Source organism: Pseudorca crassidens, chromosome 1, assembly GCF_039906515.1.
Source record: "Pseudorca crassidens isolate mPseCra1 chromosome 1, mPseCra1.hap1, whole genome shotgun sequence".
Taxonomy (NCBI): domain Eukaryota; kingdom Metazoa; phylum Chordata; class Mammalia; order Artiodactyla; family Delphinidae; genus Pseudorca; species Pseudorca crassidens.
Genome location: NC_090296.1, coordinates 100246217 through 100266670, shown reverse-complemented (window position 1 = coordinate 100266670; position 20454 = coordinate 100246217). Strand labels below are relative to the sequence as shown.

The following is a 20454-nucleotide window of genomic DNA, read 5'->3' as shown; positions in this document are numbered from 1 at the left end:
AAGGGAAATAAAATCATCAGAAGTTATCTAATCACAGCCATAGCCATCCAGGGCTCTGTCTTATCTGCTGGGGCATAAGAATGTGACCTTCCTAAACTTGAAGGGCATCCAATCAAATAAGTAAAGGTGTCGCTCACCTCTGGCTCTTGGAGGGATTGCTAGGCAGTCTACCCAGTGTATACTAATTACAAAACACTGTCACGGTTTTGAAACACCTATGTTCAAGGAAAGCTTTTGGGGTGCATGAGGAAGGTTTCTTTTTGACATCAAGCATAAAATAAATCACCAAGCTCTTTGAGCACAGGGGTACTTAAGAGGGAAGTAGAAGGAAGGAATGGGCAGAAAAGACGATCTCCTCTGAAGTGAAGATCGTTTTTCCAAAAGAGAAGGATTTAGTCTCAGTTTAAGGAGAACACTTTTAAATAGCTGGGACAGCTCCAAACTGCAGTTTAGGGAACGAGTGCTTCAAAAGAACAGTGCTTTAAAAGTCCTGGCAAGGCAGCAAGAGGATGAAGAGTTTGTTTTGCATAGTTTTGAACACAGGAGTAAAGCAGCAGAGGCATCTCTGACTAAACGGCCCTGAGATCCTATGGCATCAATGGGTCAGTTGCAGGGGGCAGGGGGTGTGGGGGGCGATATTTCTCTCTCAACGTTTCCCAGGGCAGCTACCCCTCCCTACCCTACCCCCCTACTCCCTTCACCCTTCCTCCCTCCACTGTTGGGTCCCCAGGGACAGCACTTCTTAAGCTGGAAGGCTCAGGCACCATCTCTGCAGTCTGGATTCTTCCTGGAGCCTGAGAAGTTCTGGGACAGGAAGGCAGGTCTGCAAGGCCGCTGGGGTGCAGTCGGACCTGGAAGCCTGGAGGGGAACTGGAGCCCTGAAGCCCACCCACGTCCTTGAAGCCAAAGGAGGAACACATCCTCTTAACAGTTCTTCTCAGGGGTCAGCGTGCTCCCCACCTGATGGTGATCCATACTCACTTGGGGCAGCAAGGACTGCCTCTAACTGGCCCCCTCGATTCCGCCTTAAGGGTCCTCGGACATATGTGAGAGCACAGGCCCCGGTTCTCCTTAGTCAGCTGAGGCCAGTGCTGCGGGGGTCCCTCCAGTCCCATCCCCACCCCCTTCTTCTAAGACTGTAACTAATACAAAAAAGAGCACAGAAGAATTGGATGAATCAAGGGACCTGGGAGTCTGGGTATGAGTTTGAAGACCAAGAACCTAAGGCACAATTACATATTATTGGAGACTCTTGTGGGGTGTGTGTGGGGAGGTTAGGAAGCTGAGAAGCTGAGTGGACCTGATGAGTCCAGCCCCTGGACACCACACAGCCCCGCCCCCCTTCCCTGCCATCAGACAAGGGGTGCCGCAACTCCAGCCGGCACTCTGCACTTCCCCCTCCCTGATTCTCCTCCAGAAGAGCAGATGGCCCCCCTCTGAGGGCAGGGGCAAGACAAGGCACCAAGTCCCCCTGCACTAAGGCACTACTGGAAGCTCTTCCTGAACAGCAGTGCTGGCTTGGAGCGAACCCGAGCACCGCCAAAGTTGGTCTCGTCCTGCAGCTGAGAGAAGCGGGGTTTAAGTCAGCTGCCCTGGCTTTAAATCAATCAGCCCCCCCGCTTTAAGTCAGGTGACCCGACTTTAAATCACTGTGTGCCCCTCAAGCCTGCAACTTCTAAAGTTCGGAACTTCACTTTGATCCCAGCAGCTCACATAGCTGAATGCACACTGTAGTCACCCCCAAGCCTGGCTTAGAGGCAAGATATAAGGTAAGGGGATGGGCGTGCACTCACGGTGATGAGGGTGTACTTCATGTACCAGAACGGTCTAGGTACTCTGGGGTACAGCAAGCAGTGCACGATACAGCAGCTCCCTGGCAAAGCTGGTGATGCACAGGGAGAGTGGGCACACCCAGGCATGCAGAGGTTCCAGGGCGGGAGCTGGGGCACAGCCAGCCGGGAGGGTCTGAAAGCGGAGGATCTGAGCCTTCTCGAGAAAGGCAGACACCGAGGATGGATGAGAAACAAAGACCAGATGAAATATGGATTTGAAAAACACACCCTGCTCTTGAAATTGGGGTGGGGGCACCCCAGATTTGAATCTTCTTACTCCCTAGTACCTAGTGCTTTCTCATTTGCCCAATTACTTATGAAATTTACTGATAAGATCTAGCCCATAGAATACTGCATTTGTAGTCGTATCGCGTGTTAAAAGTTTCTATAGTGGAATAATCTTTTCTACAAGAAACATGTACACTACCTGACATAAATTAAAACCCCTCTTTCTGAAGTTCTATACCGGACTTCCCTGGTGGTGCAGTGGTTAAGAATCTGCCTGCCAATGCAGGGGACATGGGTTCGAGCCCAGGTCAGGGAAGTTCCCACATGCCAAGGAGCAGGTATGCCCATGCACCACACCTACTCAGCCTGCAAGACCACAACTACTGAAGCCCGCACGCCTAGAGCCAGTGCACCACAGCAAGCGCAGCAAGAGAAGCCACCGCAATGAGAAGCCCGTGCACCGCAACAAACAGTAGCCCTGGCTCGTCACAACTAGAGAAAGCCCGTGCATAGCAATGAAGACGCAACGCAGCCAAAAATTAATTAATTAATTTTTTTTTTTTTTTAAAGTACTATATCCTTCTGTACAACTTCTCTGGGAAGAACAGAGAGATGGCGTGAGAGAGTGAGAAAGACCGATATTTAGTGCACATCTCTCATGCAAGTGCTCTGCTGGCTCAGATATATTTATCCCAACTTTACAAAGGAGGAAATAAGCTCAGAGAGGTTTCGTAATTTTCCCAAAGCCAAACAGCTATTGAGTGGCAGAACCAGGATCTGAACCAAGTCTGTTACTTTCAAAGCCTAAGTCCTCATCACAACAAAACTCAATATTTACATTTATCGAATTACATTGAAAACTGGGGAGTTCTTGGCACAATCCTGAATAAGAGTGAGAAAGAAAGAAACAGCATTCCTCCTACAGTCAACCAAAATTTTTGGAGAAGCTGCTAGATGCCTGGCCCTTTCTGGGGTTCAGCAGTGATCACGACAGGAAGAGTCCTGCTTTCATGAACCATGCAGTGGGGAGGAGAGACTGGTGCAACTCGGGTGAGGGATTTCACCTTGCTGGGCCTCTGTTTTCTCATCTGGAAAATGGGATGGGTGCTCCTCATTTCGTGGGATTGTCCAGCCCTCACATTCTCTGATTCCATGAGAGGCATTTGTTTTCCTGTTTCTTTAAAATTCATTCAGGCCCTGAGCCGTGATGAATGCTGTTAGCTGCTCCCCAAATCACTCTATTCCCACCCTTTTCCTGTGATCAGGTCTTTCCCAAAACATGACAATCAGTCAGTCACAGAACTTAAGGGGCACCCAGCAGATAAATTCCAACCCTTGCTTCTCAGGAGCTCTGCCTTCTACCTGCCACGTAAACTTAACTCACCTGGCACAAGCTGCCCATCCCTGGTTTCACATCAACGTGATCTCAGGCACAAACCTCCTTGTTTTTCCATTTTGTCTTTATGTAACTTGTTGAAACAACTGTACAAATATGACAAAGATATAAAATCAGGCATCTTCTGCCCCCAGTGCCTACTAATATATGACTTTCTGCAACTGTAATGATAAAGATAGAACATTTCAACATTCTGCTGCCCTTATTATTTGTCATTTTTGCTGGTATTTCTATTGAATACATCTTTCAATATTTGAACAATGAACATTTATGTAGGTTGTTCCAGACCCAGCCTTTAGTGGTAAAGGTTTTTATGTTATATTTCTATTATGTTTCCTTTAAAAATCATTATGCTATTTAAATGGATTAAGTCAATTCTATAGGCATTTATCTCATGATACTGATGAAATGAATACCTAGAGGGCAGTACTACAAGTTGATTGGACTTGAGAGCCTCTATTAGCACAGTTAAGTATAAATACTATCTATATGTAAACCAAAGTACATGCTGAGTGAGATTCTCTTACTCTTTTTCACTGTCTGCCCCTCAAGCCTGTGAGAAATGAAATATTTCTTGCCAGCTCAGTAAACAAAGTATGTCACAGTCATCAGCACTTGCAGCCCTCCAGTGTGAGCCGCAGGCCCTGAGTAATTCAGGATATGCAAATAGAGAATGCAGGCCCCAGAGAGCTGAGGTGCATATGAAAGGAAGGATTTCAGTGAGCCCAGACTCTCGCATCCTCCCATACAAAAAAAGCGCTACATTCCTCACGTTGGGAGAGCTGGTTTTCTTTAGTTAAAAATCACCTTTTAATGTTTCCCATTACCTGCGCCAGGTCCCCGCCCTGTCCCCTCCCCCCCGATACTGTAGCTCAGGGAGGAAGAAGCGCAGAGAGACTCGGCTGAATAAGGGGCCTGCGAGATTCGGGAGGAGTTTTCAGCCGCTTTCCCCGCAGTCGGGAGGAGAGGCGCTGAGGCTGCAGCCGGACCCTGCTCCACCCTTGCCCAGTTTCCCCTCAGGACGCTCAGGCCGAACCCCTCCCCACGCCCCACAGGCCCCGCGAGCCAGGGGCGAGAGGAGTGACCGAAGTTCCCCGGGACCAGACGCTGGGGGCAGCTCTTTCTGCACAGCAGCGGCGGGTGGCAGCGAACCCCTGTCCCTCAGAAGCTGGTCTTGCGCTGTCGCCCGGGCACCGGACCAGGCGGAGGGTCGTCGCCCACTTACCCGGCCCGCCGTCCGCACGACTGTCGCGGCTTCGGCCGCCGGGGCCTCTCCAGAACCGGCAGCCTCAGTGAGGCCGCCCTCCCCTCGGCCTCCGGGGAGTTCTGTGACGGCGGAGGTAAGAGACCCCGAGCTGCGGGAGTTCCAGCTCTGCGGAAACGCGGGCTCCGTTCTGGGCGCAGAGGGTGGGACCGCTCTGCCCCGAGGCCTTTCGGGAGGGAGGGGGGCGCCGGGGGAGGGAGCCGCCAGGAGCGCAGGGCCCCGTCGGGGTTCCTGGAGGGGAGGCCCGGCCTGGGGGCCCCCCGACTGTGACCGAAGCCCAGGCCTTTTTCCTGGAATCCTACACAAAAAAGTTAGAAAGATACACGGTCTATAGTAAATATTCACAAATGATTGTTGCTGCTGTGCTTACTGTCCTATTAAAGGTGTAAAATCCATAAAACACTTTAAGTTCAAAATTAAATATGAATTTTTACCTTTCTAATTATGTCTCTGCTATTCAAAATTGTCCTTAATGGATCAGAGACTGTGGCATCACTAGTTAAAAATGAGCTTGTTAAAAAATAGAACTCAGGCCCACCGACCTACTGAATCACAATCTGCACTTTTACAATCTCCCCAGTGTACTTGTGTACCCAAGAATAGTTGAAAGGTACATTTCTACCTCTACATGTCTTTTGTGTCTGAGAAATACACACATTTTATCCAATTTCATATAAATAAAACACTCAAAATGTATATGCCTGTGTTGAAACCATCATTTTATCATTTCTTTTCTAGGTAAGTATAGTCTCTATACTGGTTTTGTGAATCACATGCCATACTCTTTTCTTGTAGTTAGAAATAAAGTAGAGAAAGTTACTTTGTAGTGTATATATATATATTTGTGATAATTGAAGACACTCTTCTAAATTAAAACCAGTTCTCTTAACTTGCTGTTTTCTTCTTGGGTCACATTATGAACACTTCCCGTGGCCACATGGCATGTGTACCTTTAATTTCAGGGACTGCTGACATTCCAGGATATGGCCATAGATTTCTCTCAAGAGGAGTGAGAATGCCTGGACCAAGATCAGTGGGAATTGTACAGGGATGTGATGTTAGAGAAGTATAGGAACCTGCTCTCCTTGGGTGAGGATACCTTCCTTCCAGAATTCCTTATGCTCTAAACGCTCAACCACAGCGTTTAGAGTCCTTCATTTGTAGAATGTCTCCTGGAATCTTCTGCTTCCTACAATAGCGTTACAGATTGCAATGTTCCAGGAAATACTGGGAGTTTGTGGGTATAATTTATCTTATTCTTTTAAAATTGCAGCCTCCCTCAGCCGCATAGCACAGGGAGAGCAGCTTGGTGCTTTGTGACCACCTAGAGGGGTGGGATAGGGAGGGTGGGAGGGAGGGAGATGCAAGAGGGAAGAAATATGGGAACATATGCATATGTGTAACTGATTCCCTTTGTTATAAAGCAGAAAATAACACATTATTGTAAAGCAATTATACTCCAATAAAGATGTTAAAAAAATAATAAAAAATAAAATAAAATTGCAGCCTCCCTTTTCATATACTTTGTAACTGCTTGGGATGTGTCTATATGAACTGTGTACTATATGCTTCTGTTATAGTCCTTACAATATTTTATTGTCTTATTTTCTGTAACAACGTTCCATGGATTCTTTGGGCTTAAGGTATATTAAAAGGGAGACTGCGATTCTGGGACTTCCGTGGTGATGCAGTGCTTAAGAATTTGCCTGCCAATGCAGGGGACACGGGTTCGATCCCTGGTCCGGGAAGATACCACGTGCCACGAAGCAACTAAGCCAGTGGGCCACAACTACTGAGCCTGTGCGCCACAACTACTGAAGCCGGTGCACCTTGACTCTGTGTGCCATTTATTTTTTGGATAATAAAACCACCTCTGAGTGATCAAAATTTAGACCAGCTAGTCAAAATGCTTTATCACCTGTTCCTAAAAACACTGATCAACGGAACAAGTTTTACTAGGGATAACAGTGTAATTGTATTCTGGAGTTCATATCGGCAATATGGTTTATGACCTTGATGCTGGATGACGACATTTCAATCGTGTAACTGCTATTAATTGTCTGTTTGTTCAACGATTAAAGTCTCACATGATCTGAGTTCAGACTGGAGTCATCCTGGTTGCTTTCTGTCTATTGCAGGTTTCTTCCAGTACGAAAGGACAAGAGCAATACGGCTTACTTTACAAAAAGTCTGCAAGCTAAATGATGATAAAATCTACATTCAATTAATTTATACATACCTTACTGTAGAACCGGGTTTGTTATGGTGGCAGAGCCCAGTAATTATGTAAAACTGAAACCTTTATCTGCACTGTTTCAAGTCCTCTTCCTAAGAATATGTTTATAATCAACATTCTTTCACAAATGATCCAATTTAATTCACCATAGCATTCCTCATATTAACTAAATGGAAAATCCTAGGCTATATACAAATCCAGAAAGGGCCAAAAATCATCAGCCCCCATGGATTATTACAACCCATTGCTGAGGCATTCAAATTACTTATTAAAGAACCTCTATGTCCATCAACATCATCAATTTATATATTATTTCCCCAATGCTAGCCTTATCCCTGTCTCTCACAACATGAATTTCTCTTCCCGTATCTTATCCACTAATTAATATAAATGTAGGCATATTATTTATATTAGCCATATCAAGCCTAGCCATTTATTCCATCCTCAGATCTGGATGAGCTTCACATTCAAAATACTCACTCACTGGAGCTCTAGGGACAGTAGCACACACAATCTCATATGAAGTAACGTAGCAGTTATTCCATTCTCGGTCTTACTGATAAATGGATCATTTACACTTTCAACAGTAATTATTACACGAGAACACCTATGACTAATTTTCTCCTGACCCCTACCCAGAATTTGATTATCTCCGCAGTAGCAGAAATCCAATGAAGCCCCACTTGATTTCACAGAAGTAGAATCAAAACCTGTATATGTCTTCAATGTAGAAAATGTAGCAGGCCCATTCACCCCGTCCTTCCTAGAGAATATGTCAATTTCCTTATAATAAACATTTCCACAACAATCTATTTTTAGGAGCATTGGACAATCCCTAGGTGCCAGAATTATATACAGCCCAAGTCACCATTAAAACACATCTAACAATCTCCTTTCTATGAATTCGAGCATCCTACCCACAATTTTGATATGATCAACGTATACATCTCTTATAAAAAGTTTTTTTACTACTGACATTAGCCCTATATATATGAGGGTTTTTCTCACTACCTGTCATCATACCAGGCAACCCACCACAAACTTAAGAAATATGTCTGACAAAAGAGTTACTTTGATAGAGTAAATCATAGAGGTTTCAGTGCTCTTATTCCTGGAATTGAATTCTTCCTAAGAATTTTACATTCTCCATGCTACCACTTTACACCACATGCTATATAATAAGGTTCTCTAAGTAAGCTTCAGGCCCATACCCCCAAAATGTTGTTGTATATCCTTCCTGTACTAATAAACTCTCATTGTTTTTACTATCATTTTACTGACCATTTTCTCAGGAAACATAATTGTATAACAAGCTCACACTGGTTAATGGTATCCCCATTCTAATAAAAAACATGAACCCATAAGCTACAGAAGCATCCAACAAATGTTTCCTAAAACGATCCACCACATCAATACTACTTATAATGGCTATTATCATTAATCTAATATACTCTGGTCAAAGAACACAAAGAATAACAAAAATCTTTAATCCAGCAGCATCCACCCTCATGACAATCGCCCCTTGTCACAAAAGTAGGACTTTCCCCATTTCACTTCTGAGTGTCTGAAGTCACACAAGGCATCCCATGAACAGCAGGCCTGATGCTATCAGCCTGACAAAATTGCACCCCTATCAGTTTTATATCACATGTCACCATCCATCAAGCTAAATATACTATTAATCATAGTGATATTATAAATCATAGCTGGAGGCTGAGGCAGACTTGGCCATACTCACCTGGAAAAAATTACACCCTCCTCATCAATTGCCCATATAGGATGAATAACAGCTATTATAAAGTATATTCCAATTATAACAATCCTAAACATACTAATTTATATCATAACAACACTCTCTTCTTCTTATTTATGCCCAGATCATGTACTACAAGAGTATCGTTATCACACACATGAGATAAAACACCTCCCATCACAATCCTTTTCCTCACCATTATAGTATCATTAGGACATCACCCATCACTATCAGGGTTTTTACCCAAATGAGTAATTATCCAAGAGATAACAAAAATGATAACATCCTTCTACCAACACTAATAGCCATCATAGCAGTCCTCAACATATATTTCTACTTGCAGCTAACATACTCCACATCACTAACTATGTTCCCTTCATTAAACAACACAAAAATAAAACAATTTGAACATACAAAGAAATAACCTTCCTATCATTACCAATCATAATATCCACACGATTACTACACATAACACCCATTCTATCAGTGCTGGACTAGGAATTTAGGTTAGATCAGACCAAGAGCTTTCATAACCCTAAACAAGTAAAATTTACTTAATTCCTAAAAATAAGGATTGCAAGCCTTCATCCTACATCAATTGAATGTAAAGCAAACATTGTAATTCAGCCAAATCTTTACGAGATTGATGAGTTTTAACCCCAGGAAACTTTAGTTAACAGGCCAATCCTCTAGTCAACTGGCTTCAGTCTACTTCTGCTTCATTTGAGAAAGAAAAAAAAGGCAGGAAAATCACCGGCAGAAGTTTAAGCTGCTTCTCTGAAGTTACAATTCAATTTGTTGATTCAGCACAGGGTTTACGAGAAAGAGGGCTCAATGTGTCTTTACATTTACAGTCGAATGCTAGCTCAGTCTTTTTACCTCTGTTCATACACTGCTGATTATTTTCAACAAATCACAAAGATATCAGCATTTTATATTTACTATTTGGTGCTTGAGCTGGAGTAGCAGGCAGCACCTTAAGTATATTAATCCAGGCTGAGCTATGCTAACCTGGAGCGCTACTTGGAGATGCCCAAATCTGTAAGGTAGTCATAACAGTCCCTGCACTTGTAATAATTTTCTTTAGAGTTGTACCCATTATGATTGCAGAGTTTGAAAACTGACTTGGCCCACTAACAACTCAGACACCTCAGGTAGCATTTCCCCCAAAATATCATGTAAAATTTTGACTACTTCCCCCATCATTCTTACTCCTACTCATATCACCAATAGTAGAAGCAGGTTCTGGTACCAGTGGAATCCCATATTCAGCTCTAGCCTACAATCTGGCCCACGCAGGAGCCTCTGTCAACCTAACCATTTTCTTCTTACGTTTAGCCCGTGTCTCTGTAACTCTTGGTATTATTACTTTTATTACTATAGTCTTTCATACAAAACCAGCAGTCATATCCCAATACCAAACACCACTATTAGTTTAATCTTCCCCAACTATAGCCATATTACTATAATTACCAGTGTCAGTCCGAGCAGCCAGAATTGCCATACTGTTAAGAGATAGAAGTCTAAACACTACTTTCTTTGACCCTTCAGGAGGAGACTGAATCCTATACCAACACCTATTTTGATTCTTTGGTCACCCTGAAGTCTGTATTCATGGCCTACCAGGGTTTGTTATAAACTCACATATCATTACATACTATTTAGGACAAAAAGTGCCTTTCAGCTATTTGGGAATAGTATGAGTCATGTCCACTGGCTTTTTAGGATTTCTCTTGTGGCCCCATCATATGTTTACCATAGGGATAGCTGTCAACTCAGGAGCACACTTTGCATCAGCTACCGTAATTACTTCTATCCCTACAGGAGTAAAAGTATCTAGCTGATTAGCAACTCTTTCTTTAATTTTTCTCCTTTTTTTTGGCTGCGTTGGGTATTGGTTGCTGCACGTGGGCTTTCTCTGCTTGCCATGAGCGGCAGCTACTCTTCGTTGCGGTGCGCGGCCTTTTCATTGCAGTGGCTTCTCTCGTTGCAGAGCACGGCCTCTAGGCGCGTGGGCTTCAGTAGTTGTGGCTTGCGGGCTCTAGAGGGCAGGCTCAGTAGTTGCGTCGCATGGGCTTTTTGCTCCGCGGCATGTGTAATCTTCCCAGACGAAGGCTCGAACCCGTGTCCCCTGCATTGGCAGGCGAATTCCTAACCACTGCGTCACCAGGGAAGTCCCTGGTTAGCAACTCTTCACGGAGGTAATACTGTATTACCTCCCACTATATTATGAGTTTTAGGCTTTAGTTTTTCTCTTTACAGTAGGTGGTTTGACAGGAATCATCTTAGCCAACTCATCCCCAGACATTGTCCTCTAGGATACATACTATGTAGTAGCACACTTCCATGACCTAATGTCCATGGGAGCAGTCTTCACTATTATAGGAGGCTTCCTACACTGATTCCCACTATTCTCAGGTTATACAGTTAACTCAGCATGAGCAAAAATTCACTTTACAAGTATATTTGTAGTAGTAAATATGACTTCCTGCAGCACTTTCTTGGCCTCTCAGGGATGTCACTACATTAGTCTGAGTACCCTGAGGCACACACAACACGAAGTATTTTGTCTTTGGCTCATTCATCTCAGTAGCAGCGGTAATGCTAATAATCTTCATTCTTTGAAAAGCATTTGCGTCTAAACAAGAAGTCTTAGCAGTGGAAACTGCTACTCCTAACCTAGGATGGTTACACGAATGCCCTACATCATATCCCATGTTTCAAGATCCTACCTATGTAAATGTAAAATAAGAAAGGACTCAAGTCCTTTTCAACCAGTTTCAAGCCAACACCATAACAATTATGTCTTTCTCAATAAATGAGATAAAAGTAAAAAGTGATGTAACTTTGTCAAAGTTAAATCATAGGTTAAAATCCTGTATATCACTAAGGCATACCAATTTCATCTAGGCTCTCAAGACACAACATCACCGATTATGGAAGAACTTTTACATTTTCATCATCACACAATAGTGATTTTTAAAATAAGTTCTCTAGTCCTCTATATTATTTCACTAATATTGACATCTAAACTAACTCATATATATACAATAGATGCAAAGGTAGAGAAAATATGAACAATTTACCAGCCATTGTTGTAATCTTAGCTGCTCTATCATCATTGTGAATCCTTTACATGATACATGAAATCAATAACTCTTCCCAAACCATAAAAAACTATGGGTCAGTAATGATACTGAAGCTACAAATACACAGATTATGAAGATTTAAATGTTGACTCCTCTGTAATCCCCACATCAGAGCTAAAACCAGGAGAATAATGACTAATAGAAATAAACAACTGAGTAGTGAGAGATAGTCATTGAATATTAGTTAGTTTCATCTGAATTGTTGTACACCCCTGAGCTGTTCCTTCTCAGGACTAAAAAGAGCTGCTATCCTAGGATGCCAAAATTAAAGAATCCTAATACCAACAGGACCAGGCCTATGTTGTGAACAAGTTATTCCACCACCCCTACAGAACTTGTTCTTGTCATTGTTCACATTTGAGCCATCCTAATGGGTGTCTCCAGCAGCCCAGTGGTGGAGGGGTGTTGGGAAGGATGCAGAGCTTCCCGAGGAAACCACAGGACCTGGCATTCTGGGAAATTCAAAACTGCTAGTCCAGTTCTGGCAATCTGAACACTTCCTCCTGAAAGCTGAAGTCTGAGAGACATTCTTCCTGCCTTTGGCCACACGGCTGACAAGAAAAGTAGCTGACCTGCCAAATGAAAACCAGTTAGGGTGGCGGGAGGGGGACACTCCTTACAATTATGCTAAAATGTTGCCATTTCCTCCAAACTCTCAGTATTCACATCTCATTATACATTCACAACTGTGTTCTTAGGGGTTACGACTGAATCAGTGATAACTCAAGAATTTCTGTAGGAGGGGTTTGGGGCAGGTGAGCAATTCATTCAGGGAAAGAGAGTTTAAAACCAAGTGAATGGCCCTTTACATTGGCATGGGAAGACTTCCCCCATCCCACCTTCTCTCAACAGAGCCATTAATCTAGAAAAAACTACAGTGTCATTTTTCAGAGGTCTACCCTGTGTGAACACATGGAGAAGACACTTAGAATGTTAAAGTCAGCATATTAAGTAATTTTCTTGAAATACTGTAACTAGCACCAGGTAACTTTCTTCACAGTCCGTTCCACAATCTATTTAATTTTAGTCCTTTTTAATTGTCTGGTACACCTTTAACACCTAAACTCCAAGAGAGAAGGAGCTTCATCTTATCTCCACTGCCTAACACATAATGGTTTCTAAATGGAACTGATTCCAAGATTGGCCTCATTTAGGAGTGGATATGTTGTTATAATCAGGTTTCCAAAATCTTTAGTATCAATACGGAATCCTTTCCTCTCACATTTCACAGGAAGCTAGACTTCTTATAGCCCAAACATGGATACGTTTGAAGTTTCCTTGACTGATTTAAATTGAATTAAAATTAAAATAATTATTTTGTACAGGAAAAACTTTCAATTTTTTTTCATTTTTCACAACATAACCACCTTTTCTTTCTCTACTTTTTTCCCTTTAAAACAAACTTTGCAACATTGGGGTGAGTTAAATAATCAGAAATCTAGCCCCAAATTAAGCTCTCAATGACATGAAACACATTTTTTGCTCCTTTTAAATAAAAATCCTATATGCAGTACATTAATGTTTTCTTTCAGAAATTACGTTGACAACTTAATCCCTAATTCGAGGCATCCATATAACTCGTTTACAGAAAGGTTCTTTGGCAAAAGATTTAACACAAGATATATATGAGATGTTGAGATCTGGGTAATATACCTTACTTGAAAGGCATGAATGGTTTTTAAACAGTGTAGCATAATCACACTTAAGACCATAGTTACTTTGTTCCCAAGTCCCTGCAATTCTATTTGAGGGGAGTTCTAAAAGGCCTGTGCCTTCTCCTGTGTCCACAACCATAGATGTACACTGGTGGCCCTCAATCCTACTCTCCAAACTTCAAATAAGGGGCCAGAGACAAGGCTCGGGACTTGGAGAAGTACTAGAAATTCCCTGCCTCAAAAGTACTTTCAGAGTTTCACATTTCCCTAAGGAAGACAGGGCTGAGTAGACATGCTGAAGTCTTCCAAATCCTGCTGGTTGTTTTGAATTATGGCTACACTGCCTATGTACCTCTTGAGTTTTTAACTCCACATACTTGAATTAAATCCTGTAGTTCCTCTTCGGTTCTAGCATCTGTGACATCTTCACAGGGTCTATATGCCACAGCTGTTTTACCACTTTCTGTAATAAAGTTAACAAGGATCAATTCAGAAGTGTTCTTGTTCTAAAACTTCCTATATACAATGGTAGCACCGAATAATTAGACATTCTTTTGACTTCTAAAAGCAGAAAATAAGAGCATTTTCCTAGAAGTTCCCTCATCTGACACGTCAGTTTTTATTTGTGAAAACATATATAAGAAGTATCAACTTTGGTTCAAAAACTTTATGATCTTAGAAATAAGAACTAAGGAATAAGGACATAGAAATTAAAAGCTGTGGAAACAAAAATGTTCCATCACAATACAATTAAATAGGAAGGCATCAGGTGGGGGTCAAAGTGAGTTCAAACCTGGGAGAGATACCACTGGACTATAATAGATACTTCCTATTAGAAGCAAGGCAAGTGCCTACTCCTTGGGACCAAAATTCTACCAGATAAAATGAACAAAGCTTTAGAGACAGAGACAGAGAGAGAGAGCATTTGAACACTCTACTGGCAGAAACTGGCCCATGTACCCTTTGGACAATACAGCTTGCCTCAAGGCAAGCTAGAGCCACCAGGCTTTTTGGTCTAAGGGGTTTCGTGTACATATAAGGAGTACCTTGGCATATTAGGCACAAACAACCCAGGCATTTAGTTTGTTTCCTAAAGGTTGTTACCCAGAGTTGACAGCGGATGGAGATTCTGCCTGATGACCAGGGAAGTCAAACTTCACTGGAAGGACTGCCCAGGCTGGAAGGCCAAGTCCAATCCAGGGTCAACTCTTACAAGCCAATAAGGTCGCTGACAACTTAGCTAGGATTTCTCAGTCTCTCAGCCTGCAGGGCTGTGAAGCAGGGGAGCAATTCTGTTCCCGGAATCTACTAATCATAAAGTTTCCTTTGGGCACAGCCTGTGACATTCTCACCGCTGTATAACTGGATAGGGAACATAATCAATGCTATTCAATAGCATGACCAGTTTCAAGGCTCACAAAAACTTAGCCGATTATTATATAAGAATCATATTCACCCAATTTATCAGAAATAAACACTTCAACAAGAAAACAACAGTAATAATACTAGTCAATATATTTTGTCTGCTTACTATGTTTCAGGCATAGTTCTAAGCCTTTTACATTCATCATGTCATTTACTCTTACAATATCCGCCATTTGGTGGTAAGCTGAATTACTAACCCTATATGCAGATAAAGAAATTGCAGCTTAGAGATATTAAATGCCTTCAAATGTCTCTGGCTAGAAAAACCTAAAATTGCAACAACAACAGCAACAAAACCTAAGAGACAATGTTAGGACTCAAACACAGGTGTCCAAGGCTTATAACCACTACACTATTCTGTATGATAAGCAAGCAATTGAGGAAGAACTGGATCAAACACTTTCTGTATGAACTGAGGCAAGTCATTCTACATCTAAACACTGGGGACAATAATATGTGCTGTCGTCTTTCTCATAAATGCCACAAAGAACAAATGTAAGACTGTTGCTGGGAAAGCATCTGGTGAATGAAAGAATATGTAATGTTTTAGATAACCATTATTTTCATGCAATTAACTTTTCAAGTAAAATTATTTGCTCACTGAAACTGAAGCACTTAACGACAATCAAATAGGTCTTACCTAAAACCACAATCAGCAATTTCTGGAATGCATCTGTCATAGCTTTCTGAATAGCAAGCTTCTGGGTTACATTCCTTTTCATATGTAATGATAATGACCCTAAATCCAACCAAAACAGATGAATTTAAAATGCCTATATGAATAACTGATTTCTAGGTTATACGTTTAAAACTAAAAATGCATCTGTGATTCTTAGCTCATTACCTTAGTGATTAAGGGCAGGCACAACACTGGGGTACGGTGAATGTCTCCGTTGCAGGTACACCCTGGCATGGCATATTTTTACTGCTCAGATCTATTCTGGAAGTTCCTAAAATATTAGACGGGAAATGTAAACCAAGAACGTGGCACAAATCTCATATTACTCACAGATTTCAAATGGACAAGCTGAGGCTACACTGCTAGAGACCCTGCTCTCCAGTGCGTAAAGGGCTGGACTCATACAGTGAGATAGATTTGGTTGTAGTGCAGATGATCTGGCCTCTACGCAACCATCACCCACTCAGGTGGATGGTGGAGCCTCCTCCACCCCATTCGCTAACAGCCCTGCCTCTGACTTAAAACCCTAAGCCCAAGTGCCATGGATTCTAGGAAAAAACTCAGTACCAATCGGAATCCCCTTTCTAGGGATCTACGTTTACTTATTCTGCTCAGGCCTTTTTATAGGAGGCAAAGGACTGAACATTTACACATGAGTTTATTTCAATCTTTAGACAAAGATTTTCTTGGGATAACTGAAGGCCAGAATATATGTGCATTTGAAGGACTATTTTAGCCCAAAACAAATTATTAACAAAAAAAAAAACCTCAAAAAAACAAAACAAAAAAATCTAATTTTCCCTCCTTCTAAGCTTCTTGGCAGGCAGTCAGTATTAAAATTCTAAAGTTTAAGGTGCTGTCAGGTATTCCCTAAGATAAAAACCTACATTGTCGGGCAGAACAATTCTGCCCAGGGCTTTAGTTGCTTAGAAAAGATGATGATGTATCTGAAAAGTTGAGTTTCAGAAAGAAAGGAAAAAAGAGATATCCCACTCCCTCACCTCCCCACACACACACATACTGGAAAGCAGACCTTCCTCCAACTTATCCAAAGGTTCCTCAGCCATGCCAACTCCAGGAGTCCTGCACTCGTGGGAGGTCAACACCACCTCTAAAGCACAGAAGAACTTCAGGCTTTGCTTCTGAAGTGCTGTCACAATATCTTCATTTTCCCTTTCTTCAAGGTTAGAAAGATCCCGAAGCTGTTAGAATTTTGAATTAAAGGCTAGACTTCAACATATTCTGTTGTTAGAAATAAAAACTAAACTGCAGCAATCCCAGGTAATAGTTTAGGTATGCTATCCCTTCAAAATCAACTGAGACTTGCAAATGAATCACTAGATATGGCCACTATTTCTTTATGATATACCATACAAATACTGGAGAAAATTATGGACACCACCATCCAAGTCATTGAGTTTATCACTAATTCTAGGTGGCAGACCAATGCTCAGATACTTCCATGTGGAAGCCTCCCACATCTCCTCCCCATAGCCCTGTTCTATTCTTCTCTCTAAAGTCTAGGAGTTCAGTGTTGAAAAGAGTCTTGTTAGTGAAAGAAAATCTACAGTTTACCTTGATGATCCTTTTTGAGCACCCATGGAAATCAAAGTAGTAATTTGCCAATTCTTGGCATCTGGAGCTGTTTAGGGCAAGCGAATTATGTTGAACTGCCTTATGTCTGGTGCCAAGATGAACCTAAAGACATAAAAGACCTAAAAATATCACAACCCTACATAGAGACTTATTTTGGATATACCTGAGATTTATCAATACCAATTTCATAGAGTGGTTGTGAAGATTAAGTAGGATATTTTAGGCAATGAGTTCACAGTGAGCCCTAAATAAATGTTATTTATTATTTTTAAGTCAGTACTTTTCTGCATCATTTCCAGGGCCCCTGATTAACCAGAAGGTTCTCTGACCTCTGGTGGTGAAAGTGATGATGAAAGCAACCAAGGAAGCCCAGCAGAGGCCTATTATGGGGCTGGGGGTAAGCAAAGGAAGTGAACTGTTTTACTCGTCTCATCCTGTAGCTCCTGCTTGAGAATATGACGTGAAGAGGAGATAAGATGGACCTGCCACTGAATTAGGACCTTAATCTGTAGCACACCCTCTCCAAGTTACCAACCCCTGTTACAAGAGGGAATACTTCTACCTCTATAAATGTAAATGAAGCAACGAAAAGAATTAGAGGTTCATCTGCATTAACAAGCTTGAGAGTGCAAATATTTCCATTCTTAACTCTCTAAAGAACTTACATATTACTGTGGATTTTTTTACATCATTAGTTCTTTCTTAAATGTCTATTTCCATTTGGAACAGGGTATAGTATATAGTCATAAAAATTCAAATAATACAAATAAAGAAAAGCACTGTTAATTCATTATTGATTTGTTTGTGCATCTTCCTCTGTCACTAGTTTATGAGCTCCTTAAGTGCTTGAAGGAACCATGTATTATTCTTTCCTTGTTACCAGAAACAAGCATAGATATTGTCATATAATAGAGGAGTGATGGTCTGTTGACTGAGGGAATGAATGAGTACATAATAAAATGAAATTACTTTCTCCAACTGAAGCTGCCTGCAGGGAAGGGGAAATGAAGACTAATTTTTAAACGCTGAGTGTCACATGGGACGCTAGGTCCTGTGCGGTGAGTCATAATGGAGCTGTCCTGGACAATTAGGAAGCTTCAGAAGGGCTCTGAGCCCCTGGGTAGTAGAGACAGTTCACATCTGGGATAACCTTGCCACAGTTCTTGCTGGCAAACATTTCCCTTCGTGCTACTGAGAAAAACTCAGATACATTAGGCCTTTCCTCATTTTATTTTAAGATGTTATTCTCTTTTCTGTATTTATAAAAAACACAGGGGAAAAAAGCTAAGAAGTATGTATACCTGCCAGTGAATAAAATAACACATAATTGGAACTTCCGTGCTGGTGCAGTGGTTAAGACTCCTTGGTCCCAATGCAGGTGGCCCAGGTTTGATCTCTGGTCAGGGAACTAGGTCTCACATGCATGCTGCAACTAAGAGTTCGCATGCCACATTTAAGGAGCCTACAAGCCACAACTGAAGGAGCCTGCCTACTGCAAATGGGGAGCCCACATGCCACAACTGGGAAGCCCTTGAGCCGCAACCAAGGACCCTGCCTGCTGCAACTGAGACCCGGTGCAACCAAATAAATAAATAAATAAATAAAATTGAAAAAGAACGCATAAGTAAATAAGGAACAATTTCGGAGTTGTGGGTAGTAAACTAAGGCTCTGCACTAAATAAAGAAATCTAATACGAATGCCCTTTCCTCTCAACTCTATTGTGACTTGGAGAACATTTTCTTCAGTACTCTATCAGTGACGGGCTTTATGCTGTGAAAATCTCACAACCTACGCTTCTGGAATGGTCTTTAATGTCCAATATAAGAAAAAAACTCATTACTTACAACTAATACCAAGTAACTGTTTCATACTCTTTCCAGGACCATCTGTAATATCTGAGTGGTACGTGAAATGGTCGCAGGGTCCGCAAACTAAAGAATGTCTGACACAAAATCATTTCAATCCCAGGGAGTACAGCCAGGATTGAAGTGGGTGTTAAACAGATTACAGAGGTGGGAGGTAGTGTACCTGGAGTCACAGCTGAGGAGAGTTCTCAGATTCAATAAAAGTGAAATCAGTGAGTAAAGAAATATGGGTGAGAAGAGGCAGCAAGGTCAGTAGGAAGTAGCTAGAGCAAGAAGCCAATCAGAGAAGACACACAATTATAAAGGGAAAGGTCTGGGAAATCTAAGCCTCACTCACTTATTCAGAGGAATTGAAATGGTCCTTGAAAAAGGAATGGTGGCTGAATGGAGGCACATAATGAAATGTTAATTCTGGGGAAGTAAAATTGGATGGCATGTTGATATGGAATAAGGTTTCTACAATGCATTAAAGAATATTTTAACCATTTTCTGGAATATGAAGGGAGTTCTGAATAGGCAGTTTGAGAGTGATGATGATGATGAAATGAAGCTTCCTTTATCTTACATCTGACCAAAGTTTGTCAAGCTCGGGACTTCCCTGGTGGCACAATTGTTAAGAGTCTGCCTGACAATGCAAGGGACACGGGTTTGATCCCTGGTCCAGGAAGTTCCCACATGCCGCAAAGCAACTAAGCCCGTGTGCCACAACTACTGAGCCTGTGCTTAGAGCCTGTGAGACACAACTACTGAAGCCCGCGTGCCTAGAACCCGTGCTCCACAACAAGAGAAACCGTCGCGATGAGAAGCCCACGCACGGCAACGAAGAGCAACCCCCGCTCGCCGCCAAAAGAGAAAGTCAGCATGCAGCAAAAAGACCCAACGCAGCAATAAATAAATAAACAAAAAATTGTCAACCTCACACATTTAAAATCCACATAAAAGTAAATAAAAGGAAGACTCTTGTGAAGATTTCTTAAATTAAAGGGCAGCATAAAATGACATGGGGTTTAACATCAGTTAAGTTTGGGTTTGGCCTCTAGTTTCCACGTTTACTGTCATGAACCTTAAGTAAGTCACTTAACCATCCTGAGTTCTAGTTTATTCATCTAACAAAAAAGAAACAACTGGGGAACTGGGGGATCAGTGGAGCAGTGCATCTGAGAGCATTCTGTACACCACAGTGCTGTAGAAAGGCTGGCCTTTTTTTTTTTTCCCCCTGGGATCTTAGTTCCCAGACCAGGGATTGAACCCGGGCCCTCAACAGTGAAAGTGCAGAGTCCTATCCACTGGACAGCCAGGGAATTCCGAATGGCCTATTAGTTTTAAATTCAGCACTTCATCCCAGTAGAGCGAGGAATTCCACATTTGGACCCAC

The 20454-nt window shown here is 42.0% G+C and overlaps 1 protein-coding gene across 1 annotated transcript in view; it reads right to left on the bottom strand.

Moving 5' to 3' along the window:
* The window catches only part of LOC137219149 (RAD52 motif-containing protein 1-like), a 50411-nt gene that overhangs the window by 29302 nt on the left and 655 nt on the right, over positions 1-20454 (bottom strand). The window contains 5 exon segments of the mRNA XM_067727320.1: positions 12303-12430; positions 13891-13976; positions 15579-15677; positions 16651-16819; positions 17193-17315. Of these exon segments, the coding sequence (XP_067583421.1) occupies positions 12329-12430; positions 13891-13976; positions 15579-15677; positions 16651-16819; positions 17193-17315 (579 nt within the window). The 3' untranslated portion in view covers positions 12303-12328.